The sequence below is a fragment of the Budorcas taxicolor genome, chromosome 6 (assembly GCF_023091745.1).
Source record: "Budorcas taxicolor isolate Tak-1 chromosome 6, Takin1.1, whole genome shotgun sequence".
NCBI classification, from domain to species: Eukaryota; Metazoa; Chordata; class Mammalia; order Artiodactyla; family Bovidae; genus Budorcas; species Budorcas taxicolor.
In genome coordinates, this window is record NC_068915.1 from 71,240,351 (window position 1) to 71,266,949 (window position 26,599).

Sequence of the window (26,599 nt, forward strand, 5' to 3'; positions counted from 1 at the left end):
GGCAGTTACTAGCTCTTCGGACACAACACTTCGTTCTGACAGCAAATGAAAAGCAGCCAGCTGCTGCTTTAAATGTAGCAACCATTTCTAAGCAGGAAAAAAGTGAGCTGTGAGAACAATAGGATTTATAAAGCAAAATCTTGTCTAATTTGCTTTCCTAAATATTTGAGGATGGAAAAACACTTGAAGGGATAGGGAGAGGAGAATGTGAATGAACTGTCTACAAATTTACCTTGTGGCTTGTCTCACACTTTGCTTGTGTTAAACTAAGTACACAGTACTCATGGTTCACCATCTTTCTTTTCACATATGGGACTTGGAGGATAAACTATAACAGTTCTTCATACCTTTTGTTTGCTAAATTTGTATCACTATATATTGCCAATAAATAGATGAGGCACAACTCAGAATATATGGAATGGCATGATAAGGTTAGGAAAGGCAAGTTTGTAGGGGAAAAAAAATACTGTTGCCATACTCTACAACATCAACGTTGTCCATTGTGGGCATATGCTTAAGTACACACATATTATGACATCTATTCTTGACATTCATGACAAAGTCAGAAATCTCTTCTGGATGGTCATTTAGCTAGAAGATGAGCTCCTTGATATGTTAATTACTGATTGGCATCTAGTAACACTTCTTTTGTAGAAGGGTAGGTACCAACTTTCTTTGGTTGTTTTCTTTCAACATGAATTTTCTAGTTTAAGTGTGGCCAGGTATGATTTTCTACAGAAAGATAAAGTATATCCCTTAAGGATGATAGCAAAGCTAAGAACAGAAAAGTCTTAAGAACCAACTGAGAGTTCCCCTGACACCTTTATCTAGCAATTCTGTATTATTTTCATTGCCAAAATCTTTTGTTTAACCACCTCAATTCTGTTATACATTTTAAGGTTAATTTTGATTTCTTACAGCTTGCTATCTTCCCTTTCCTCAGTAATAATTTTTGATAGCCAATAAGATATTTTCCCATTAATTTTCCTTTGTTCTCTAGTTATAAATTTAATTATTAGTACCATAGAATCTATAAAATGCTTTTTTTAATGTATGCAATTCTGGTTGGAACTTACTACCTTTAGAATATGGTATCACCAAACGAAATCTTAGTTCATGTTTATATAGCACGTGAGTTACAAGATTCTAGCACTATAGTGAAGGTAAAGCCAATCCCTAACCCTTGTTTTGTCTTTGCAGGATTTTAAGATCACACTGAGAAAATATTTACTGGTAATTCCTAAATGAATACATAAATTTAAGGAAAATGCTGATTTAGAAAAACAACTTTGTGATCACAATAGTAACTCTGATAGTGTCACTAGGATGTTATCTTTTCTTTTGAAATTATTTGTACCTCTAATCCAAGAGAGTCTTCATTAGGAACTTAATGGTGCTGACACCCACATGCTATTAAAAATGTACCAAGATTTCAAAACTGCTACTGAAACTAGACAATGAGTTTAAGATGGTGAGTAATCACCTGAATGAAAATCAAGGCACTATGGGTTGGTTTTTTTTTTTTTCCCCTTAAATAACCCTGAATCATTTCTGACTAAAATAAGCACTGAAACTGTGGAGGATAATAAAAAGATTCCAACAAATCCTAAAAGTTAAAATTCCCACCAGTGAGAACATTAAAAAGTGCCTAAAATATTTTGTGTGCAAATTCACTCCTATAACTGAAACATACTTGAAATAACTGTCAAGCTTGTTAAAAACCGTTTACACAACTATTTCCAACTAGGAACTAGATCAAAATATGTGCTCAAAACTCCCAACCATCTTAAAATAAAGCAGTGCAAATCCTATTCTTAAACATAATTGAAGAATAATGAAATGAAGGATATTTCTGAGTAACTTGAAAATCCTGTTTCAAATAATTTAACCTGGAAAAAAAAAAAAAAAAAAAAAAACTCCATTCCCAGCAGCACATCATACCTCACTGAACAAACTGTGACATCACAGTCAAAGTATGAACCAAAAAAAAAGACTTGTGCCCCGGAAGAGTGAATAGAACACTACCATACTGTAAACAAAAGGGAAAAGAGGATGTATTAGTCTGCACATGGCGTCAGAATCTAAGGAAATGTACTCATACCTAAAGGAAGAGATAATGCTTTCATGCAGCATACAAAATGTTTTGCTTTCTCTCCTTTTATCCAGACATATACATAGTATTATTTTTACAGCATCTGTACATAGAGAATTTGAACCCACACAACATTCTGAAATTAATTACTATTCCATCATTATCTGAAAAGGGAAGGGGGTCTACTGAGTCTACTGGACTGTCTTCATGGCATCATCGTAAGCAAACCCCTGACATGGATGGCAGTGGTGTGTCCTCTGTAACACTTGAAAACAGGCACAGAACCACTCAAAGTTACTAATGTTATTAGTGCCTTTCTGATTCACTGGAGGTCCTTTTTCATAGCTGAGCTTCTTAACATTTGGCAATATACTCTTTTTCCATTAAAAAATATCTGGGCAAGTAAAACACTGTCAGAATTGGCTGTGGCCCTATGATCACCTCCTGCTGGCTGGTATTTAATGTACATCTGCAGTGCTAGGCAGCATTTTCCCTGCTAACTAATTCCAGGAACTAGAACACTCAGTATTGCATCCCATGAAACCGTTGGAACTTTTCATCATATCCTTAGATCATCTGAGCAACTCTTTATGGACCACCCCCATCCTCCCTTGAGGGCAGAGAGGATGCATGTGCGCTACTGTGGTTGAACCTTGGAAGGATCCGTCAAGCTTTCAGTCCTGTGCCGACTCAGTTGCTGCTGTTGCTGCGACTGGTGTTGCTGGTGATGTGACTGAGGGAAAGTGCTCTGCTGTAGAGGAAATGCAGCAGAGAGGATAAGCTGAGTTGAAGGGTTCCCATGGAGCAACCTGGAAGTCTAAAAAGACAAGCGGATTATGCAACACTGCTTCACCCCCATTATACTGTGTACATTAAGACTACTCAAGTTTTCCACTTATCCACAGGGTCAAAACCTGTACATAAGTCTTGTTTTTGTTTTTGTTTTTCTACTTAAAAATAGTATTCTGGAAAATGCTTATGAGCATTTCCCTCTTTTTGAAGTATATCAGAATTTCACTTTTTAGAAGGAAATTGAGCTAGAGATAATATGATACAGAAAGCTATTTATGTCCTGAGACAAACCACACATACTCTTTTACTTTATGTCCTAAAGACCACATTTTTAAACAGATGACACAATTTAAGCATTGCTAAGAGCACACGACATATGAACAATCTGTGGGCAAACAGAAAACACCTTCTGCACCAGCTTTTTGGCTGGTTAGAGCAGCAGTGGCCAGGAGCATGGGCCCCAAGGTACACCGCCTGGGTTCAAACTCTGGCTGCCCAGTTCACCAGATGTGCAACTTGGTCAAGATATTCACATCTCTGGACCTCATTTTCTTCATTTACAAAATAAGGATAGTCAGAGTACCTCCCACACTGGGTTTTTACGAAGATAAAATATTAACATTATTATTTAAAAGTACCATAAAACTGAGGACACAATTACAGACTTATGTCCTTTATGTAACAGTGTGATAAACAAAAAAACAAAACAGAACAAGAGCACAGGATCTGAAAGCAGAAGCAGCCCTGGCTTTGAGCTTTGCTCTCTATTTATTAGGCCTTGGGCAAGTGTCAGCTCCATGAACCTCAGTTTCTTTTGCCTAATTTTCTCCTTCTAGAGATACAAAGGAAACTAGTCAAAAGAAAGTGGAATTTTAAAATTAATATCTTTCTTCACTAAGGACAATATGTCTTAATGCAGGGTTCATAATTTTTAAAAGGAACTGTAGTCAGTGATTTCTGCAAATGTGTATGAAAGACACCTATACAAACACACAGAAGGATAGATCTCTGAAACTTAAAGGCCACTGAGCTTTGCTAAGCACTTGGAGACATTTTCTTTTTCTCACTGTTATTAGGAAAAGCTTTTGTAAGATAAAAGAATTCAGGGTATTTATGAGCCTTATAGGGTTACAACAAAAGTATATTGTGCAACTAGGTGTTACATAATCAGAAAAGACAAATTGTGTATTTCTATCTACATATTAGTGTATTTCTAAAGGATACTGCCTATCTTGCTTCTTAGAAATGTTTTTTTTCCCAGAAGTGGAAGAGAATGTTCATTCTTTTAAGAGCCTTTGTTCTCTGAGAGACTCAGAAAACTGAGTTCCTAGGGCAAGTCTTCTTCCTTTCTAAGCTTCTGCCTAATTCTCACTACATACATTTCCCCTAGAGAATAGTTTCTAACTTATCATAAATTCTTGTCATTAATTCATTTATAACAATTGCTAACCCAGTCATTAATGGCTTAATGTCTAAAGGGCTGTATGACTCTCAAGAGATAATTAAGTAACTAACCTCTTTTTGTTCAAGTTAAGAAATATATCTGCACCAGAACACCAATGATGATGAACTAACAGTGTATTTTTGCGTGAGTATATAATACAATACTGAAATCTTCTAATTATACCATATGTTGTATAACTTTAAAAACTGATGATATTTGCCTGGAATAAGTGGAATGGTATCCAGCACAAATTGTGGCTTAGCCTATATTCAACATTGCTGGCCTCTTGGACCAGTAAGGAAAAAGCTGGGTTTTCAGATATCACAATCTGCTATTGTGATGCCCCAAAGAGGGCACTGAGGCCCAGAAACCTGCCTGCTGCTTTGCTGAGGACCCCAATCTAGGTGGCTCTGTCCTGCATCCTGCAGATAAGCAGGTCTTGTCTGGTGTGCCCATAAGACATCTGTGTCTGCATTTTGGTTAATCTGAGTATCTATTACATTATTCAAGATAGTGGTCATTTATGAAGGCAAGTTATACTTAAAAGGTGTTTAAGTATATACCTTATACCAGCCTCAGTGATTCATTTGCATCTTACTCATGAGATATGAATGACTAGCACCTCCATATCATAGATGAGGAGACTGGATCTGAGCAAGTTAAGTAAACTGCCAAAGTTCACACAGCATGTGGTGCAGCAGTAACTCAATCTCAGAACAGCCTGTGCCTTCACACTATTTTTCTTCCAATATTAATTTATAACAAAAAAGTTATAAAATTTAATTCAATAATTTAACATAATGCCTAAAGTAATTAAAAAAAAAACAAACCCTTTCAATACTTATGATCTGTAGAGAGCACAGCTTGATGGGCCCTAGGGTAACAAGAGAAGAGAGAAAGGTGCCTTTGCTTGAGTTCCAGAAACTCTAGCCAGACAGAGCTTTCTGTAAATTGCCTTGATATGGGTAGGAAGCAGCCACGTATTGTATCCACCAATTTAGATAACTGGGTATCTCCACAGCAGTACTAAAAGTTTCCTAAGAGAAGAAAAAGTAGCCAACTGGGATAAGCTTTCTGTATTTATAGAAATTTAAGTTGTACAATAAGTTTTTGCAGATTTTTCAGCTCATTTACAGAACTTATCATTTAATCCCTAATTTCACTATAAAAAGGTAAACACGTTTGGGACATTCTTCCCAGGGAGAATTACCTGTAAAAACTGCTGCGGTGGTTGAGTCAGCTGAGCCTGAGATGGTTGCTGAACTGAAGGGAGAGGCTGTTCCTGGGAACTCTGCTGCTGCTGCGTGACTGACAGTGTCTGTGACTGCGGTTGTTGTGGAGCAAAGGTAGGGTAGGCAGTCACTACCTGACCCATAAGCATAGCGCTAGGTACCATGACCGCCCCACAGGCTACAGGAGCAGTTACTAATTTGGTCACAAGTTGCTGACCTTGAGAAAATCTGTTAAGAGGAAAGAAAGGGAAGGGGAGTCAAAAGTACAAGTATACACTATGAAAGGCAGTGGGCTGAATATTTCTCTAAGATAATACCCATGATATTACCAATTTAGCTTTTTAAAAGCCATATGTTCCAATTTTGTTTCCCTTCAGGATACCAGTGAAACAAATGTACAGGAGCAAAATGAAGCGATCGCAAACAAAAATACAAACTCTTTTTTTGATATCCCCATGCAAAAGAATGAAATTTGACCTTTACATCAGATAAAAATTATATAAAAATTAAGTCAAAATGGATTAAAGACTTAATAAACATAAATGTCGAAAACTGAAACTCTTAGCATAAAACACAGGGAGAAAGTTTCATGACACTGGACTGGGCAATAATTTCTTAGGTTATGACATTAAAAGCATACACAACAAAAGAAAAAACAGGTAAACTGAAAAACAAATTTAAAATTTTTTATGTAGCAAGGGACACTACCAACATAGTAAAAGGGCACTCTAGAGTGGGAGAAAATATTTACAAATCATGGATCTGGTAAGGGATTAATAACTAGAAAATATAAAACAATACTACAACATAGCAACAAACAATCTGATTAAAAAACCGCCAAGGGTCCTAAATGATATTTCTTCACACTATATACAACTGGTTAAGAAGCACTGAAAAGATGCTCAATATGACTAATCATTAGGGAAATGCAAATCAAAACCACTATGAGATACATCACATTCATTAGGATGGCTACTATCAAACAAAGTAATTGTGTTGACAAGGATGTGGAGAAACTGGAACTTCTGTGCACTGTTGGTGGGAATATAAAGTGTTTATCCATTATGGAAAACAGTATGGTGGTCTTTCATCAAAATTAAAAATGTAACAACCATATGATCCAGCAATTCCATTTCTGTACATATACTCAAAAGAATGGAAAATAGGGACTCAAACAGTTGCACACCAATGTTCACAGCAGCTATTCACAATTTTCAAAAGATGGATATAACCCAAGTGTCCGTCAGTAGACAAATGGGTCAACAAAATGTGGTATATACATTACAACTGAATAACACTTAGCCTTAAAGAGGAAGGAAATTCTGATGCATGCTATAACATGGCTGAACCTTGAAGACATTATGGCAAGTGAAATAAGCCAGGTAGAAAAGACATACATTATATGATTCCATTTACATACAGTATCTAGAGTAGCCAAACTCACAGACTTATGTGCTTAGAAAGTAGAATGGTGGTTTCTAAGAGTTAGGTGGAAGAGGAATGGATATTGTCTGATTAACATAGATTTTTAGTTTGGGAAGAAGAAAAAAATTTCTGGAGATTGATGGTAGTGACTGTCACAATGGTGCCAACCTGCTCGAATGTCAATGAACTGCACATGTGAAAATGGTTAACATAGTGAGTATTTTGTTATGTGTATTTCACCACAATAAAAAAAATGTAATGCACGCATGCAAAAAATTTTTAATCTGTTAAAAATATCAACATTTTTCTTTTTATAAAACTACTAGGTACTTGGGAGTTAGATATATGTGACACATGGTTCATTTTGCTAATCAAACTTAAACCTGTCCTAAAGGAATTATTTTAAAAAAACCTCTAAGTTTATAGATGTTTACATTGTAAGTTGTGTCTTATAAACATAACTGACATTTATGTTTCAAAACTAAATGACATTCTAACAGCACATAAAAATACCCTCAATTTACAAATTTATCAAGAGGCATAGTACCCACTGTACTATGTACTATTACAATTCACTAATATTCCGTCTCACCCACTACCTTCATGCTTCCACAGTTTTTAATAAAAGAACAACAGAAAACAATGCCTTTTCAGGGAAAAATATCATTTCTATCTGCCTTTTCTGTGAGATAAAGTTAGTTTCTAACATTGGTCACTAAGGTGAGGAAATCAAGATAAGACTCTACTGTAGATTTAACATGACCTAACTGCAATTACAACCTGTTTTAAGGTAGATAATTATAACTACACTTAGCATATCTATGCTAACAGTTTAAGTGTTCCACAAGACAAAACAATTCTATTTTGAATCCATGCAAAATCTTAAAAATAAAGCATTGTATATTATGTACTTTAGGATTAAAGTTTTTATTTAATACAAAAACACATATAATGAAAAATTTACAAACAAATAACATTACAGAGTGGCTTAATCACAGAAGTGCTAAGCACTAATTTCTCTGTAATCTTAAAAGAATTTAGTATCTGAATTGCCCAACTGCCCACTGCTAAGTATGAGAATATCTCATTCCTCTCTGGCACCAAAAGACATTCTGCAATTTACTTTGGCTTTAACTTCTTTCTTTGTATACCCTGCTCCCTCTGCCTAGAATACCCTCCTGTGACTCCCTGCTACACACATATCTAAAGCAATGTGCTTAAGACACAGGCCAAGTATCTCCTCCCTGAAATTTTCCCTGACCACATTCCTCTCTTCACCTGCTTGCCTCAACCCATAAAACTGCTCATTTCCTCCTTTTCAAAGATCTACTATGTATTTATCACATCAAATAATATTGATTTATTCACCTTTCTACAGCTTTGACTATTCTGATCTTTTCTAGGATAAAGAATGTGCCATACTCATAAAGCAGGCACTCAAATATTTGCTGAAGTTGTTTTTCCCCCTTCAAATACAGCTGTCTACAAATAATTGCTAAACCGTGTCCTCTAAAATGCATGTCAACATTCTATGTTAATAGATTTTCCCTTGGGCTTTAAATCTAGCCCTTTATAATATTTTTATGGAGTATATTCATAACACTTCCTTTGAAAGCTGGACTTTTTAACTTGAAGGAACTGAGTCCCAAAAAAGCAGCAGTGACTTTCTCTCTGATCTTATTGCTTCTGCAGTCTAGCAGCTTCCTCACACTCTGGAAAGTATTAATAGAGTTTCAATAAAATCTACTACAAAGTCTAATACAACAGCAAGATTTTATTATAAAAGCAGCAGTTTACTTATATTGCACTAAAATTAAAAAAATGCATTTAAAATGTAATTTTTAAGACTATAGAAATCCTATAGTTTTGAAAGATATCTTTCTTCCTAATATTTGAAAAGGTTATCTTTAAAAAAGTATCTATTTCTAGGTCAGCTACTTGGAAGACTGAAATTAGCCACAGATAGTGATTTTTTTCTAGAACTGCCCATAAAACTTTAGTGTAGTGTATGTTTCAGTACTTGAGCTCTGAAATCAGACACCCAGTTTTGAATTCAGATCCTCTTCTTCACTCCCTTCACAGCTTCAGACCTTTGACCGAATTTTTTATTCTTTCCTGGGAAATAAAGACCCTCACACATTTTTTTAAAGTAAGAATTAAATGAGATAATATACTTTGAGCATTTAGTACAGTACTTAACAAAACTCAAGAAAGGTGAGCTAAACTTACTCCATAACATATAAACTGTGGTAGCATACACCTTAACCATTGCTACTACATTGACAACACAACAGCAGCTGTATTGAAAAGATAAAAGTTTTACAGTGATACAGACAAAACCTATCATAAAACTTGTGTAGAATTTGGATTCTACCATATGTTAGCACATTTTTGAACATGAAATAAAATGAAATAAAATTTGCTATTACTCTTTTATTATAAAGTACTTCAACAAGGATACATTGTTTTTATTTCAAATTCTAGAGTAAGCAATAAATTAAAATCTCATTAAAAAAACCCAAATATTGTTTTATAATCAAACAACTGACATCTTTGGAAACATGACAACTACCTGATCTGTCTGTCCTGAGTGAATGTAGTTACTGCAGCACTCTGGGAACTGTTTTGTGGCATACTAGATGGAATCTGGACCATGCTTCCGGCCGTCGGCTGAGAAATCACCATAGTGTTATACAGTGGGGCTGCAAGAGTGCTCTGTGTCTGACTGGGAAGAGATGTTTGTTGACTGTGCCCACTCAGTACATTCTGTTGACTCTGCTAGAAAACAGAAGATTTTACAGATAGAAAAAAATTTATTCACGAAGTATGCTTCTACTACTAATCATTCTAACAATAGTTGACATGACAGAAAAAGAAGTGGCAGAACATACTACTCTGGGAGAAACTCAACCATCAAGGAATAACTTGCAATATCTGAGAATGAATTAATCTTCAATATCTTGCTGGAAGGTAAGCTATGATTTTTGAAAAGGAGCATGGTCTTAACAAGGATGACATAAAATATACATGAAGAACTACTAAACACCCAAAGTAACTGACATTTGACATTTTTATGTATTTCATTCGAAGTCTTGAGATTTACAATCACAGATGCATGTCAATTACCAAAATTTCCTAGAATGTTAAGCCATCACTGCCCTAACAAAATACATTCTTCACATATGGTAACATATATCCTGGTCAGAATCCTGCAACTTTCTTTTTTTTTTTCCACACACAGAAGTAGTTTGTATATTCATTTCAAGCGAACTGCAAAAAATTTCTGAATGTTGAAATACAGGAAGCATTCAACATTCAACAATTTAAGAACAATTTTGCACAAAATACTTCATCACTCTCAATACTATAGTTTCTAATTATTACTATTAAAGTTTTACATATGATATTGTTCAAAATGAAGCTTTTGTTTTTGTTTTAGCGACACCACACATTTCAATCACTGAACATTCCCTAGCCCACTGTACTCAATAACGTTACCTGACTTGATGTACTTTGTAAAGTCTGCTGTTGTATCATATGCTGAGTTGTGCCAATGTGTCCAGTATTCATTCCACTTTGAATCTGGTTAGTTTGAACAACCTGGCTTTGCATATTTATAGGTGCAAGCTGCTGGATATTAGATGAATTTCCAGAAGAAAGTTGAACAGAACCAAAATTCAATCCAGGGGTTGACTGTTGTAAAAACATCTTTAAAAATAAAGATTACGTTTAAATGATCTTTTTAAATTAAAAAGAATGAGAGCATTTTTAGCAAAAATGGCTAAAAATTAAGTTTTAAAAGCAAGTAACAAGAAGACTAAGCATTCTGAATGAATAATGAGCAACAAATAATTACTGAATAAAATGTGATACTCATTTTCATTCTTTCAATCATCCTAACCCCTAATCATGTTTCTAATTGTCAGAAAAAGTGTTATAAATTTCAAAACCTCTACTTGCTTGACACTTTACATGTTGAGGATTATTATACACGCTAATGTTACCCAAACTCAGCTACTCAAAGGTCTGTGGACTGGAAGCTCTGCATCACTCATCATTTATAATTCATGGCATTAGAGAGAAGTGGTTTTCACTTGAAGTTTTTACCAAAGTCCTAGTTGCATCGGATAGATATAACTTTGGCCCTGTTGGTTGACCAAATAAGACTATAATTTGAATCATACATACCAGTAAGCTATCCAAAAAATTACTGATGATTAATTTTAAATTCTGTACCTACATATACCTAAAAGTCTATGTAAAGTATTATTTTGATATTATGGGAATTTAAGCTTACTAATAATCAGACTGCTAGAACAGATGACTCTAATCTGGAGAAACAAAAATGCTGATGGAAACACTCTTAGGAATCAATTATCTTTAGCGACTGTAAATGCAATCATAATGAGTAGATAACCAATGAGTATTTACTGAACTAAATGGATGAAACATATCTTTTGCATCTCACTTTTTATTAAGAAGAGTCAATTTCCTAAGAAGCCAAAATACAAACGGCATGCTTTGTTTGTAATCAAATGTAGTAACTTACCTGCAGTCCTTGACCATGGACCATTTGAAGCTGTTCTTGAATTTTTCTTAGTTCTTCTTGTTGCCGATGAATATTTGCCTCTATCATTCGAGTCCGTTGCTCCAATTGGTCTTTGAGATGCTGCATGGCTCCTAACTGAGCTGAGAACTGAAACTTAAGTATTGTGGATGGAAAAAGTGTAACATATTTTACAATCACTTCTCATAATTGTAAAATGTGAAATGCAAGCAGTATATCATGAATTAAGACTGTCATGCCAGTTACTAATTTATTGCTTCTCAATGCCTAATTCACCTATCCTTGCTCAGCTTTGTGGTGCTAGAGCTGGACCCCATAAATGTTTCTCCTTAATCAGCAGGCACCAGCAGTCATGTCAGTGATGATGTGGAGGGATACTGTAAAGGGAGAATGGGTTACCCCTCTGGTTCTAGTGCTTTTCCTTCGTGCTCTTATGCCAGTGGGTAGCATCCTAGTGAGTGTCATCAGCATCCAGCAGCTGGCTTTCCAGCAAGTCTCACTGGCTTGCTAGTGGGCAGCTTCCCAGCAAATTTTACTGGTATCCCAGCAACTGGCTGCTTGCTCCCCAGCCCAAGTCTGTGGCACTTCAGTGAATGTGTGTACCATTCAGTGGCTATAGCCACAGCATCTCCAATGGGACCTGAGTCTCAGCTTGGCCTGGAGGAGCAGTTCAGGAGGGTCGAAGGAGTCTTCTGAGCTGTTCCCCCTTGGCAACTCTCCCTTTCATTTACCTTTAGTGGCTGCTCTCTACACCGGTTTTCCCTGTATCCTTCTGAATTCTCTTAACTGCTCTCAGTAGTTAATCTCTGTTACCATTTAATAATTTTTTATATAATCTCTGTTCAAATTTCTCATCCAGCTCCTGACTAGAGCTTGACTGATTACAAATGACTTCATAACACTGGCTTTTAAAGACCTAAGTTCCTACTATGGTGCTACTACTTGATAGAACAAGTTACTGAGCTTCATTCCTGATCTTTTAACAAATGAAAAAGTGGTCTGCACCTAGAGTTATTCACATAAAATTCTGTCATCCCGAGAATGTCCTCTTTGTGTAGGTCATTACAAATCTGACAGACTAACCAACCATAAAATTTTCAACAAATTGTTCTCAAACACAAAAACCTAGGCTTTTAAAGACTAAGCAATTATAAGTGAATGCACCATAGGCGAACAAAAGCACAGTTATTCCACTTACAGAGTAAGGTTTTCAATCTCACTTATATCTGCTTCACCTGAGTTATAGACAGCTTCTATTTACTACTGCTTGAAACTAAGCACATTTAGTGATTCACCACGTAAGTTTAAATAGGCTCATTTACTTATTTCCAGGAATATTCAGCACAGGATGCAGTATAAAAGCAGAAAGAATCTCACTTCATTGGAAATCTGTCTTACCTTAAGAGTCTCCTACAATGCATGTAAAAGCAAATGACACCCCAAAAGCTTTTTTACCCTATCTTCAAAAGTTTGTTTTGAGAATATTGAACATTACTTTTCAAAGTATACAACTATGACTTCTGAAGTTGACAATAACCAGATCAAACATCAGATTACACTAGGTATGAAAAAATATTACAAATTTAATATCGTCATGCCTTAATTTTTTATTTGAAATTTTATATTTATATTTATATCATATAAATATATTGTATCCTAAAGTTATTTATACATTTAGGTAAACATTATACTGTCACCACTTGAAGAATTTCTATTAAATACAAATAAGAAAATAAAACAGCAAAATAATGGGAAATAATATCAAAGAACTAAGAGGAAAAGTGTTTGGCTTTATCACTGAATGAAATGAGATTTGAATACTTATTTGAGGATTCAGTGCTGATAAAAACTACTCCAGATACTATTTAATAATATAGTGCTGCTATAAATACCTTCCACAATTATGTGTTGCTAAAAGTCAAGATTATGACAATTAGATTATTTAGATTATGACAGTTTACAGCAATGTCAATATATTTGTACAAGTATCATAATATATAATAGCTATAATTATATATGTCTGGTGGCTCAGATGGTAAAGAATCTGCCTGCAATGCAGGAGACCTGGGTTCAGTCCCTGGGTTGGGAAGATCCCCTGAAGGAGGGCATGGCAACCCACTCCAGTATTCTTGCCTGAACAACCACATGGACAGAGGAGTCTGGTGGGCTACAGTCCTCGGGGTCACAAAGAGTCGGACATGATTGAGCAACTAAGCACAACTGAAGTAACACCATATAAGATAAAGGTATTTTTAGATACCTAGTGCTAATATTAGAGAAGGCAATGGTAACCCACTCCAGTACTCTTGCCTGGCAAATCCCATGGACAGAAGAGCCTGGTAGGCTGCAGTTGATGGGGTCGCTAGGAGTCAGACAAGACTGAGCAACTTGACTTTCACTTTTCACTTTCATGCATTGGAGAAGGAAATGGCAACCCACTCCAGTGTTCTTGCCTGGAGAATCCCAGGGACGGGGGAGCCTGGTGGGCTGCCGTCTATGGGGTCGCACAGAGTCAGACACGACTGAAGCGACTTAGCAGCAGCAGCAGCAGCAGTGTTAATATTATTTGAAATTAAGACAATGTGGAGATAGCTTCAGCATCAAACAAAACAGAAAATTTTGGATTATTTCTAGCACAACTTAGTACTTTTCATTTGTCTGAGGCACTGAGTGAGTGCAGTGATAAATTAAAAGTTGCGAAGTTATCATCAAAAGTGTCACTTTTATAATACCTCTCCTTTGTCTTGCTAGCTTTTATATTTAAGCCTCCTTTGGGACTCAGCCTAAGTAACAATTCTTCCAGAAAATTCTTTCACTTCCTCAGCAATTAAGAGTCCATCTAATGCGCTCACGTGTCAAGCTTTAGACCTTGAGCATAGATATTTGTAGTTATCTATCATTCCCTCTAGATGTAATAAAGTTTCTTAGTATAGATATATTTGCACTGCCGCACCTACAATATCTGATAAGGAGCTTAATAAATGGCTTATATATAAACAAATGAATATATGAATAAAATTACTCAATTCTTCCAATATCCATGGGAAGAACAAAATGGACAACTACATTTCATCTTTAATATTTTTCTATGAAAAGTGAAAGTGTTAGTCACTCAGTCACGTCCAACTCTGTGACCTCATGGACTATAGACCTCTAGGCCTCTCTGTCCACGGAATTCTCCAGGCAAGAATACTGGAGTGGGTAGCCACTCCTTTCACCAGGGAATCTTCCTGACCTAGGGATCGAACCCAGGTCTTCTGTACTGCAGGCAGATTCTTTACCATCTGAGCCACCACAGTATTTCTCAACAGGGATTAATCGGGATAGCGTTTTGTTGTGCCAAAACTGTCATGAATCCTAAAAGACAACTAAAGTACCAGAGGCACCCCAATATCACTGACAATCAAAAAATCCCCAGGTATTCTAAACGTCCACAATTGAGATTTACTCCATCTATATTTTTAAAAATCACTAGTAGCTTGAAAGTGAAAGTCACTCAGTTGTGTCTGACTCTTTGCAACCCCATGGACTATACAGTCCATGAAATTCTCCAGGCCAGAATACTGGAGTGGGTAGCCTTTCCCTTCTCCAGGGGATCTTCCCAACCCACGGATCGAACTCAGGTCTCCCACATTGCAGGCGGATTCTTTACCAGCTGAGTCACAAGGGAAGCCCAAGAATACTGGAGTGGGTAGCCTATGCCTTCTCCAACAGATCTTCCCGACCCAGGAATCGAACTGGGGTCTCCTGCATTGCAGGCAGATTCTTTACTGACTGAGCTATGAGGGAAGCCCCACTAGTAGCTTAAAGACTATTTATAATTAAAAAATATTTAACAGAAACAAATACAAATACCTGGGACATGCCTTGCGGAACTGGTAAATTTGCAGATTGAGACATCACAGGCTGTGTTAATGACTGACCAACAGTCTGGGAATTTATAGACTAGAAGCAAAATAAAAAATAAAACTGGGTGACAATCATTTCTATACATGAATACTCCCACCAGAAATACCACCATGGCATCTTTATAACTGAATTACAGCTTTCAGATGAGCCTCCTACATTTTCAGATGAGCACAGGCCTGTCTCTCCCTCTAAGCTGGAAATGCTTGGTCCCTATCTATCTTTCTATCTTTCAAGGCATCTGGCACATTATCTCACATGGGCTCTCAATAAGAGTTGCCTGGACTTTACTGAAAGTGACTGGTATTTGAAATTAGATATAAAAAGGCTCTAAATTATCAGCTTTCCATAATTAAAAAAAAATCTAACATTTTATCTGAAAAATAATCAAAAGGACTTGTATGTTTGACTACTACTTCATAAAAAAATGAAGACCTTGAGTAACTGTTGTCTATCAACAACTATTTTGAATTTCATAGCAAGGGATAATGAATAAATGAATTTATGAATATTTAGATGATTCCCCCCCACCCCTTTTAATAAATCTTTATTCAGAAACATACTACATGAAGAGTTTACCTGACTACTAAATGATGACCTCCTTTGTGCCATCTTTTCATGAGCTGGTAAATGTTGTCTAGGAGGAGTGCTAGTATCTGTTGGGATCTTTGTTGGTGTAGCTAAGGTTGGTCAACAGAAACAGAATAGCATTAGTACTTGAAAAATACAATTTTCAAAGATCAATCTCAAAATGCTTTCCAGTGAATAAAAGTGGTCTGTAAAAGAGTTGTTTTTCTAAATGATACAATAAAAGTGAAGTCTGTGACAACAAGATGATTTATTTTAATTACCTCTTTTTTAAGGATAAAGAAAACATCTGAAATAGGAAAATTTCAAATATAAAATGGTTACTACCCCTACAATTCTGTAATAGAAAAAACCAATAACTTAATTTAAAAATGGCCTAAGGACTTGAATAGACATTTACTCAAACAAGACACAGAGATGGCCAGTGTATGTGAAATAATACTCAATATTCCAGTAAATATCAGGGAAATGCAAATCAAAACCACAATGAGACATCACCTCTACCTCTAAAGAATGGTTACTATCAAAAAATCACATTGTAAATCAACAACAACAAAAAAACCTTATCAACTGTTCAAAAAAAAAATCTAAAGACAAGTGTTGGTGAGAACGTTTGTGAAGGTCTGGAAACTTTGCACACTGTTGATGGGGATGAGAAATGATACAGATACTGTGGAAACAGTATGGCCATTTTTCAAAAGAATTAAGATTAGGACTACCATATATGAACTAGAAATCCCACTTCTGAGTATTTATGAAGAAAAATTGAAGTCAGCATCTTAAAGAGATAATAGCATTCCAATGTGCACTGCAGTACCATTCACAATAGCCAAGGTATGGAGACAATCTAAATGTCTGTTGACAGGTGAAAGGACTAATAAAATGTGATATATACATACAATGAAATACTACTATTCATCCTGAAAAAGGAAGGACATTCTACAATATGTTACATGAATGAAACTTTAGGCCATTATGCTAAATGAAATAGGCAATGACAGAAAAAACAAGTATCTCATAATGATATGAGGTTACTTAAAACAGTCAAACTCATTGAAACAAAGCACAATGGTAACTGCCAAGGGTGGGGGGCGGGGAATAGGGAGTTATTAATTAGTGGGCATAAAGTTTCAGATAAGCACAATGAATAAACTCTGGTGATCTGCAGTAAAATATTATACCTATAGTCAACAATAATGTATCATACACTTAAAGGATTTCATTTTAAGTCTTCTTACAACAGTAAAATAAATTTTTTTTCTTTAAAAAGAAATAGCTATAATAAGGACATTTTTTCCCCTAAAATCTCAGATATTCTATGTTTAACCACTTTGATGTTCCACCCATCATGTAGATGTCAAGTAGTTCAAACAAGTCCCTTTTTCATTATATTCAGTTTTAGTATCTGAGAAATAAAAGTGCTAAATTCTTTTTAAAAAATTTGAAAGTGTATTAATTTAATGACAGTTATGCATGTTTTCATAAAGACAAAATACACATTAAACACTTTCAAAAAAGCAAACCAAGAACACTTACAGGTGCTATCAATAAAAAAGGAATTACTGTAATAGTTTTGCTTTCTTTCTGAGGGATGATTAAAAATACCAATACCAACATTACTACCTACATGTTTTATAGGTTACTTTATAAATTAATTCTTTGCCAAATGTGAACAATGTGCCTCTTGCTCACTGAAAAAGTTACTGTATTTCAGAAATGTGAACACTTATCATTTGAAAGTGGCAGCTGATGAAAAACGCTGGTAACAATAATGCAAACAATTTAGAAGGGCATCTTTAAAGGGAAGTCTGCTTTCAAGCTAGGGTACTCACAGGAAGGGTCCGAGACCGCTGTGTGAGATGATTTTCTTGAACTCCGGGAGGAAGCAGAAGGAGTTGGGCTGTGATCAAACCTTTCCAACGCTTCCTTGAGACTGACTGTATTTATACGATTATCAGACCCAGAATCTTGGCTCTAAGGAGACAAGAGTAAAGTAAATGTCTTCTGTGGTTCAGTTCAGAGGTCCCAAATTAGTATATCGCTTGCTAATTTCCCCTCCCCAAAATCAGTTTTCAACCATAACAAGGCAAGTCTACCTGTGTAATAACTAGGTAAAGCAGTGAAAATTTATTTTTTATAGCCAGAAAGTTTTGGTTCCTTCTCTACTGAAAGAAACAACAGATGCAAAGGAATAAAGTTGGACTACTACCTTATACCATATATAAACGTTAACTCAAAATGGATCAAAGATCTAAACATTAGAACTAAAACTATAAAACTTTCAGGGAAAAAAGGAGGGAGGCTTTATAACACTGCACTGGGCAATGATTTCTTGGATATGACACTAAAGCACAGGCAACAGTAATGCACTATAAACAAAGTGGAAATGTACCAAGGAATGGGAGAAAACGTTTGTAAGTCATTTAGTTGATAAAGAATTAACACTCAGAATATATAAAGAGCTCCTACCACTCAACAGCAAAAAAAAAAACCAACCCAAAAAATTCAATTAAAAAATAGGCAAAAGTCTTGCATAGAGATTTCTTCCAAGAAGATATATAAATGGCCAATAAACACATGAAAAGATACCTAGTATCATTAATCATTAGGGAAATGCAAATCAAAACCAAGAAATACACTTTACATCTATCAAGATGGCTATTACCAAAAAAACTAGAAAATAACGAGTGTTGGTGAGGATATGAAGAAACTAGCACCCTTGTGCCGTGCCAGTGGGGGTGGGGGTGTTCAGCTGCTTAGTCACGTCCAACTCTTTGCGACCCTACGAACTGCAGCCCACCAGGCTCCTCTGTCCATGGGATTCTCCAGGCAAGAATACTGGAGTGGGTTGCCATTTCCTCCTCCAGGGGATCTTCCCGAGCCAAGGACTGAACTCACATCTCCTGTGTCTTCTGCAATGGCAGGTGGATTCTCTACCACTGAGCCACCTGGGAAGCGTGATAAGAATGCATAAAACATTTCCATAGCGATTGAAGTGACTTAGCAGCAGCAGCAGCAGAGCTACTATGGAAAAGTGTAACAGCTCCTCAAAAAATTAAATATAGAATTACTATATGATCCAACAATTTCATTTCTGGGTATATGCCCAAGAATTAAAAGCAGGGAGTCAAATGTGTATTTGTAAGCCATGTTCCTAGCAGCATTAACCACAACAGTCAAAAAGATGGATGCAACTCATGTCCATCGATGGATGAATGAATAAACAAAACATGGTATATATACACACAATGGAATACTGTTAATCTTTCAAAAGGAAACTCTGACACATTACAATATAGATGAACCTTGAGAACATTATGCTGAGTGAAATAAGTCAATCATATACAGACAAATACTGTATGATTCCACTTACATGAGGTACCTATAGGAATCAAAGTCATAGTCAGAAGGTGGCTGCCCAGGGTTGGAGAGGAGGGAATGGGGAGTTGCTGTTGAGTGGGTATGGAATTTCAGTTTGGAAAGATGAAAAAGTTTTGGTGATGGATGGTGGTAATGCTTACACAACACTGTGAATGTACTTAACACCACTGAACTTAAAACTGGTTGAGACGGTAAATTTTGTTACATATATTTCAAATCAGATTAAAAAAAAAAAAAACCAACCAATAGACACTTTAGTTTATAAAGGCACTGTAAGTATCTTTGGAACTCAGCATTTGACTGCTCAAAATCATCTTCTTCACACCAACTCTGACCTTCTCCAGAATTCAATATCTATATGGATGATTCATGCAATATCCTGTCCTGGCCTCTCAGCTTTCTAGGAACTCCTCATTGCTAATAACTTCTTCCTCTATTCTACCTGATTCAGTCTCTACTCTTCATTACCAGATTACTCTAAATCTGGTAATCTGTGTGCCTCTAAAAACACAAATTAAAATCCAACTTTAAACCACACTTCCCTGTCTGAGCTTTCCAGTTCACTTGTTCCTTTGGAGACAATTACAGTCAACTTAAAATGATACATAACACTAAGCAGAAACATTACGTTTTCCAGCGGGCTCACTTTCCTACTCTCCACAGTTATTCCATACTTTCCAGAAGTTCTTAAACCTCTTTCTCCCTCTCTCTCCACAGAGAGCTCTGTTTTATATAGATGAAAATACTTGGCCACCACCATATATGTAACTCTACGTATTAACATGCTGTGCTATGCTTAGTCACTCAGTCACGTCCAACTCTGTGACCCCATGGACTGTAGCCTGCCAGTCTCCTCTGTCCACAGGATTTCCCAGGCAACAATACTGGAGTAGGTAGCCATTTCCTTCTCCAGGGGATCCTCCCAACTCAGGAATCAAACTGGGGTCTCCTGCATTGCAGGCGGAGTCTTTACCAGCTGAGCCCACCTATTAACATACCAGGTATATAAATAGACCCATCTTCTGTTTGCTCATTATAGTGGAGCAAAGTGTCAGAGAGGGTCCGTCAAAGAACCTCCATATGCAACAGTGAATTAAGCAACAATAAATACTGTTCCCTATTGCAGGGAAGCTACATAGAAGGCAATGTGTGTGTATACACAGATATAAATAAATATGATTTCAAAATTACTACTATCACAAAAGGAAAAAATGAGTTATGTGACACAATGCCCACTGTCCTGCACTCTAATTGCTCTTCACATCCTGTTTTGTCTCCATCTCCCACCCTCTCCCAGCTCCTGAAACCCTTCTGCCTGCCTTCAGTTTCCCTAAGCAGCAAAAGCTGTATTCTCAACCTCACTGATGAAAATTCCTTCATTGGCGTCCTCTGACTAAAACCCAGAACCCCCCACCCACTACCCGCAAAGGATACCACTTTCCTTGTAGGTCTCTTAGGCAGCTGGAGTTTCCTTTCCCTCAATCTTCAGACCTCTGCTCCAGAGGTAGAACAGAAGTCTTCCTACTGCTCTGGCCTGAACATTCTCCCTTCCACCTTTCCCAAAACTCACAGCTGTGAACGCCACATTATCACACCAAGTAACTCACTATCCTTGCTGTAGTCATTTACTCACCTTGTGCTTACTCCTCACTAAGTAGCTGAATTAAAGTTTCTCTACTCCTGGCTCAGTACTGTCCTTACTGATTTTTTTTTTAAATTAGAGTATAGATGATTTACAACATTGCATTACTTTCTGATGTAGAGCAAGGTGATTTTTGTATATATATCTATCCTTTTTCGAATTCTTTTCCCATAGGTTATCACAGAGTATTGGGTAGAGTTTTCTGTGCTATACAGTAGGTCCTTGTTGATTGTCTGTTTTATATATAATACTGTGCATATATGTTAATCCCAACATCCAAATTTATCCCTTCCACCTACCTTTCCCCTTCAGTAACCATAAGTCTATTCTCTAAGTCTGTGAGACTATTTCTGTTTTGTAAATAAGTTGATCTGTATCATTTTTTAGATTTCACATATAAGCAACATGATTCTTTCTCTGACTGACTTCACTTGGTATGATAATCTCTAGGTCCATCCATGTTGCTGCCTTCTTTTTTATGGCTAAGTAATATCCCACTGTATACATGTGCCACAACTTCTTTATCCATTCATCTACTGATGGACACTTAGGGTGCTACCATATCCTGAATATTGTAAATAGTGTTGCAACTGAACGCTGGGGTGCATGTATCCTTTCAAATTATGGATTCTGCAGATATATGCCCAGGAGGGGGACTGCTGGATCATCTGGGAGCTCTCTTTCTGTTTGTTGAGGAACCTCCCATACTGTTCTCCATAGTGGTTGTGCCTATTTACATTCCCACTAAAAGTGTAGGACGGCTCCCTCTTCTCCACATCCTCTTCAGCTGTTATTGATGGTCACTTTTTGATAATGGTCACTTTTTGATAATGGTCATTCTGCCCAGTGTGAGGTGATACCCTCATTGTAGTTTTTATCTGTAATTCTCTAATGATGAGCGATGCTGAACAATCTTCTCATGTGCCTACTGGCCATCTGTATGTCTTCTTTAGAGAAATGTCTATTCAGATCTTCTGCCCATCTTTTGGTTGAGTCATTTGTTTTTTGATAATGAGCTTCATGAGCTATCTGCATATTTTGGAGATTAATCCCTTGTCAGTTACTTTGTTTGCCAGTGTTTTCTCCCATTCTTCCCATGTCTTTCCATTATGTTTATGGTTTCCTTTGCTGTACAAAAGCTTTTAAGTTTAATTACGTCCCATTTATTTTTGTTTCAATTCCAAAAGACTGTAACAACTTTGTATGGGGACTAGACACACATTCATTTTGTAATATATTTAAATGCTGAATCACTATGTTGTATACCTAAAACTAATAAATTTTGCATCTTCTATATTTCAATTTAAAAATTGCCTTCCATGGCTCAAGATGCTGAGAATATAGCAGCAAATAACACAGACAAGTTCTCTGCTCTCATGGGTCCCACATGAAAGAATTTTTCCAAAAAGACTATGACGGCTTAGAGGAAAAAGATCCATTATGTTTTAATAAAAGATATTTTCTGAGGAAAGCACTTATAATTTTTCTTATGCTGTGGCATATTTTACAACTGAAAGTTTACACCTCTTAACCCCCTTCACCTATTTTGCCCCATCTCACACCCCAATGCCTCACTCTGGCAATCAGCAGTTTGTTCTCTATGAGTCTGGTTTGCTTGCTTGTTTGTTTTTTAAATTCTACATATAAGTGAGATAATTTGTCTTTCTTTGACTTATTTCCCTTAGTATCGCGGCCCCAAGATCGATTCATACTGTCACAAAAAGCAATATTTCATTTTTTATGATTGAGTCTACTATATGTATGTACCACATCTTTACTTGTTTCTGTATCTTCAGTTCAGTTCAGTTGCTCAGTCGTGTCTGACTCTTTGCGACCCCATGAATCCCAGCACGCCAGGCCTCCCTGTCCATCACCAACTCCCAGAGTTCACTCAGACTCACATCCATTGAGTCCGTGATGCCAGCCAGCCATCTCATCCTCGGTCGTCCCCTTCTCCTCCTGCCCCCAATCCCTCCCAGCATCAGAGTCTTTTCCAATGAGTCAACTCTTCGCATGAGGTGGCCAAAGTACTGGAGTTTCACCTTTAGCATCATTCCTTCCAAAGAAATCCCAGGGCTGATCTCCTTCAGAATGGACTGGTTGGATCTCCTTGCAGTCCAAGGGACTCTCAAGAGTTTTCTCCAACACCACAGTTCAAAAGCATCTACTCTTCGGCACTCAGCCTTCTTCACAGTCCAACTCTCACATCCATACATGACCACAGGAAAAACCATAGCCTTGACTAGACGGACCTTAGTCGGCAAAGTAATGTCTCTGCTTTTGAATATACTATCTAGGTTGGTCATAACTTTCCTTCCAAGGAGTAAGCGTCTTTTAATTTCATGGCTGCAGTCACCATCTGTAGTGATTTTGGAGCCCAGAAAAATAAAGTCTGACACTGTTTCCACTGTTTCCCCATCTATTTCCCATGAAGTGATGGGACCAGATGCCATGATCTTTGTTTTCTGAATGTTGAGCTTTAGGCCAACTTTTTCACTCTCATCAAAAGGCTTTTTAGTTCCTTTTCACTTTCTGCCATAAGGGTGGTATCATCTGCATATCTGATATTATTGATATTTCTCCCGGCAATCTTGATTCCAGCTTGTGTTTCTTCCAGCCCAGCATTTCTCATGATGTCCTCTGCATATAAGTTAAATAAGCAGAGTGACAATATACAGCCTTGACATACTCCTTTTCCTATTTGGAACCAGTCTGTTGTTCCATGTCCAGTTCTAACTGTTGTTTCCTGACCTATATACAGATTTCTCAAAAGGCAGGTCAGGTGGTTTGGTATTCTGTATCTTAGTTATTGTAAATAATCCTGCAATGAACATAGGGATATATAAATCTTTACAATTGTTTTTTCTTCAGGTAAATACTAAGAAGTGAAACTGCTCTATCATACTATTTTTATATTTTTTATTTTTTTATCATACTATTTTTAATTTCTTGAGGAACTTCCATACTATTTTCTGTAATGACTGCACCAACTTACAATCCCACCAACAGTTCATGAGGGTTCCCTTTTCTCCATATCCTTGCCAATACTTGCTATTTATTGCCTTTCTGATAACAGCCATTCTTACAGGTATGAAGTGATATCCTGTTGTGGTGTTCATATGCATTTCAACCACTAAGTGAGCCTGGAAAGAGAACCTGGAGATGACTGTGGCTCCACTGACACCTTGATTACAGGCTTGTGAGGGACCCTGGACTGAAACCTTGAGTACAGAGCCATGACCAATTCTGAAGCAGAGTGTCCAACTAAACTGTGTCTGGATTCTTGACTCACAGAAACTACTGAGATAATATATGTATGTTATTTTATATCATTAAGGTTTGTTACATAGCAATAGGTAGCTAGCACACTATATTTCTACCTGATATAATAAAAAAAGAAACCAGTGTTCAAAATCTGACTATAACTTTCCAGTCATGAGTCTTTAAGCTCAGTTTTAATATTTTCAAAGTGGGGATATATTCACTTTGAGTCTTTAAGCTCAGTTTTAATATTTTCAAAGTGGGGATACAAGGATGTCTGAATAAACGACATTTCATGTTTCATATAAAAACCAGAGCCTAGCAGATTGTAATAAATGTTAGTTTAATTCTGAGATCATACATGTTTCATATAATGATCTCTAAATAGCAGGCCCATCAAATCTTTTTTAAAAACACATGAGGTTTTAAAATATTAAATTTAATATAAAAATAAATACTATAGTTATAATTACAAGTAAATGAAATATTTGAAAAACAATTTTTCTATAAATTATTGAGTCTTGTTATTCATTGAGAAGAAATAATTTTTTAAAAACATGTAAGATACATACTTTGTCAGCAGCTGTCTCTGGAAGAGACTCTTCAATGCCAAGTTCTCGTCGTCTTTCAGCCCTAACTTCTGCATAACTACAAGTGGAAAAAAATGGAATTTCAGTGTTTGATCATTCATTTAAAACACTGCAGAGGTGCAACAATTCAATGTTCATTATGTATCTTATTTGTTCATCACAAATTCCAGACTATTTTCTATGTACCAAAAAACCCCTAAAACATATACATATATAGCACTATATATATATACACAGAGTGTATCTTAATTCAAATTTCTTTTTTTTACATATCTAAAAAGCTTAATGTACTACTATAAATGGTCTGTAACCACACAGGACCTAAATCAAGAGGAATTAAATAAAGGAACAGTATGCTTCATCTACTCCAGCTCTCCTTTTGCATGACTGACTGTGGTATACAAAAGACAGTTACAGCATCTGCTCTAAACCATGAAACTTATGTCAGAAATTATGTTATCTGTATTTCTATCTAATGCCTATAAGTAAATTTAATAATAAATTGAAAATATGAATATTTTCAATAATATAGAAAATAATACTGAATATTGAAAAAAATACTGAGAAATAAAAGAGAAAAAAATCACTCTGTACTCCGTAATAAGTCATACATAAAACTACATTCCAGAATCATTATGAATGTTTCCATATTCAGAAATTCTATAAAAGAAGTATTACCTTACTACGGTATGAGTACAAACAATAAACTCTGGCCTTGAATTCCACTGATGGTAAGTGATATAATAATGAGTTTGAAGCCAAATCCACTGCTGTCCTTTGGTCAGGAACCTATAGTAACAAGATTTGCCTTTTCCGTATTGCATTACTAAGAAGAAAAAAATATTTTTTGATTTGTATTACTAGATTTTTACTCAAAGGTATCATTCATATTCATATCTATCTATCTATCTATCTATCTATCTATCTATCTATCATTCTTCTGGCTTTTCAATAACATATAGTAAATCTTCCACAGCACCCAACTTTTAGCCTGTTATTGCTGATCGTAGGTATTTTTCATACACAATAAATGTCCAAATACTTGAGAATAAATTATTCACATACTGGCTCTCTCCTGCTAAGATATTAAGGATAACAGCAATAAGTAATCACACCTGAGCTGTACTCCCCATACCCTACCCCTCACCCTCTGCAAACAGCATCTTTTATTTTTTGGCTGCACTGGGTCTTCGTTGCTACATCCAAGCTTTCTCTAGTTTCGGGCGAGCTGAGGCTCTGCTCCAGCTGCGGTGTGCGGGCTTCTCACTAAAATGGTCTCTCTTATTGCAGAGCACAGGCTCCAGGGCGTGGGCTTCAACAGTTGTGGTACACAGGCTTAGTTTCCCTGCAGCCTGTGGGACCTTCCCAGACCAGGAACTTGAACCCATGTCCTCTGCAGTGGCAGGTGGATTTTTAACCACTGGACCACCAGGAAGTCCAAGTATAGCATTTTAGAGGCATTTACTTCTAAACCTTAACTTACCAAAATCAGAAAAACTTAATTATTTCAAGTAGCTGATTTCCCAAAACAGTATTTCAAGCAGTATTTCCCAAAACATTCTTTGCAGATTATAAGTTCAAAAGTCTTTTAGCAGATATTAAGCATAAAATGGGTTCTGTGTTAAATTAACTTGGGAAAATTTGTTCTTCTCAAAGCCTTGAGTATGCTAATCTGTCAA

The 26,599-nt window shown here is 36.3% G+C and overlaps 1 protein-coding gene across 1 annotated transcript in view; it reads right to left on the reverse strand.

Annotated features, from left to right (window-relative positions):
- Positions 1–2,705: 2,705 nt before the first annotated feature.
- CLOCK (clock circadian regulator) overlaps positions 2,706–26,599 on the reverse strand; it is a 61,281-nt gene continuing 37,387 nt past the window's right edge. The window contains exons 12-21 of the mRNA XM_052642012.1: positions 25,599–25,746; positions 24,903–24,978; positions 17,879–18,020; positions 16,038–16,138; positions 15,408–15,497; positions 11,535–11,687; positions 10,484–10,693; positions 9,558–9,763; positions 5,539–5,788; positions 2,706–2,909 (exon numbers count right to left, since the gene is read on the reverse strand). Of these exons, the coding sequence (XP_052497972.1) occupies positions 2,730–2,909; positions 5,539–5,788; positions 9,558–9,763; positions 10,484–10,693; positions 11,535–11,687; positions 15,408–15,497; positions 16,038–16,138; positions 17,879–18,020; positions 24,903–24,978; positions 25,599–25,746 (1,556 nt within the window). The 3' untranslated portion in view covers positions 2,706–2,729. The remainder of the gene's footprint in view (positions 2,910–5,538; positions 5,789–9,557; positions 9,764–10,483; positions 10,694–11,534; positions 11,688–15,407; positions 15,498–16,037; positions 16,139–17,878; positions 18,021–24,902; positions 24,979–25,598; positions 25,747–26,599) is intronic.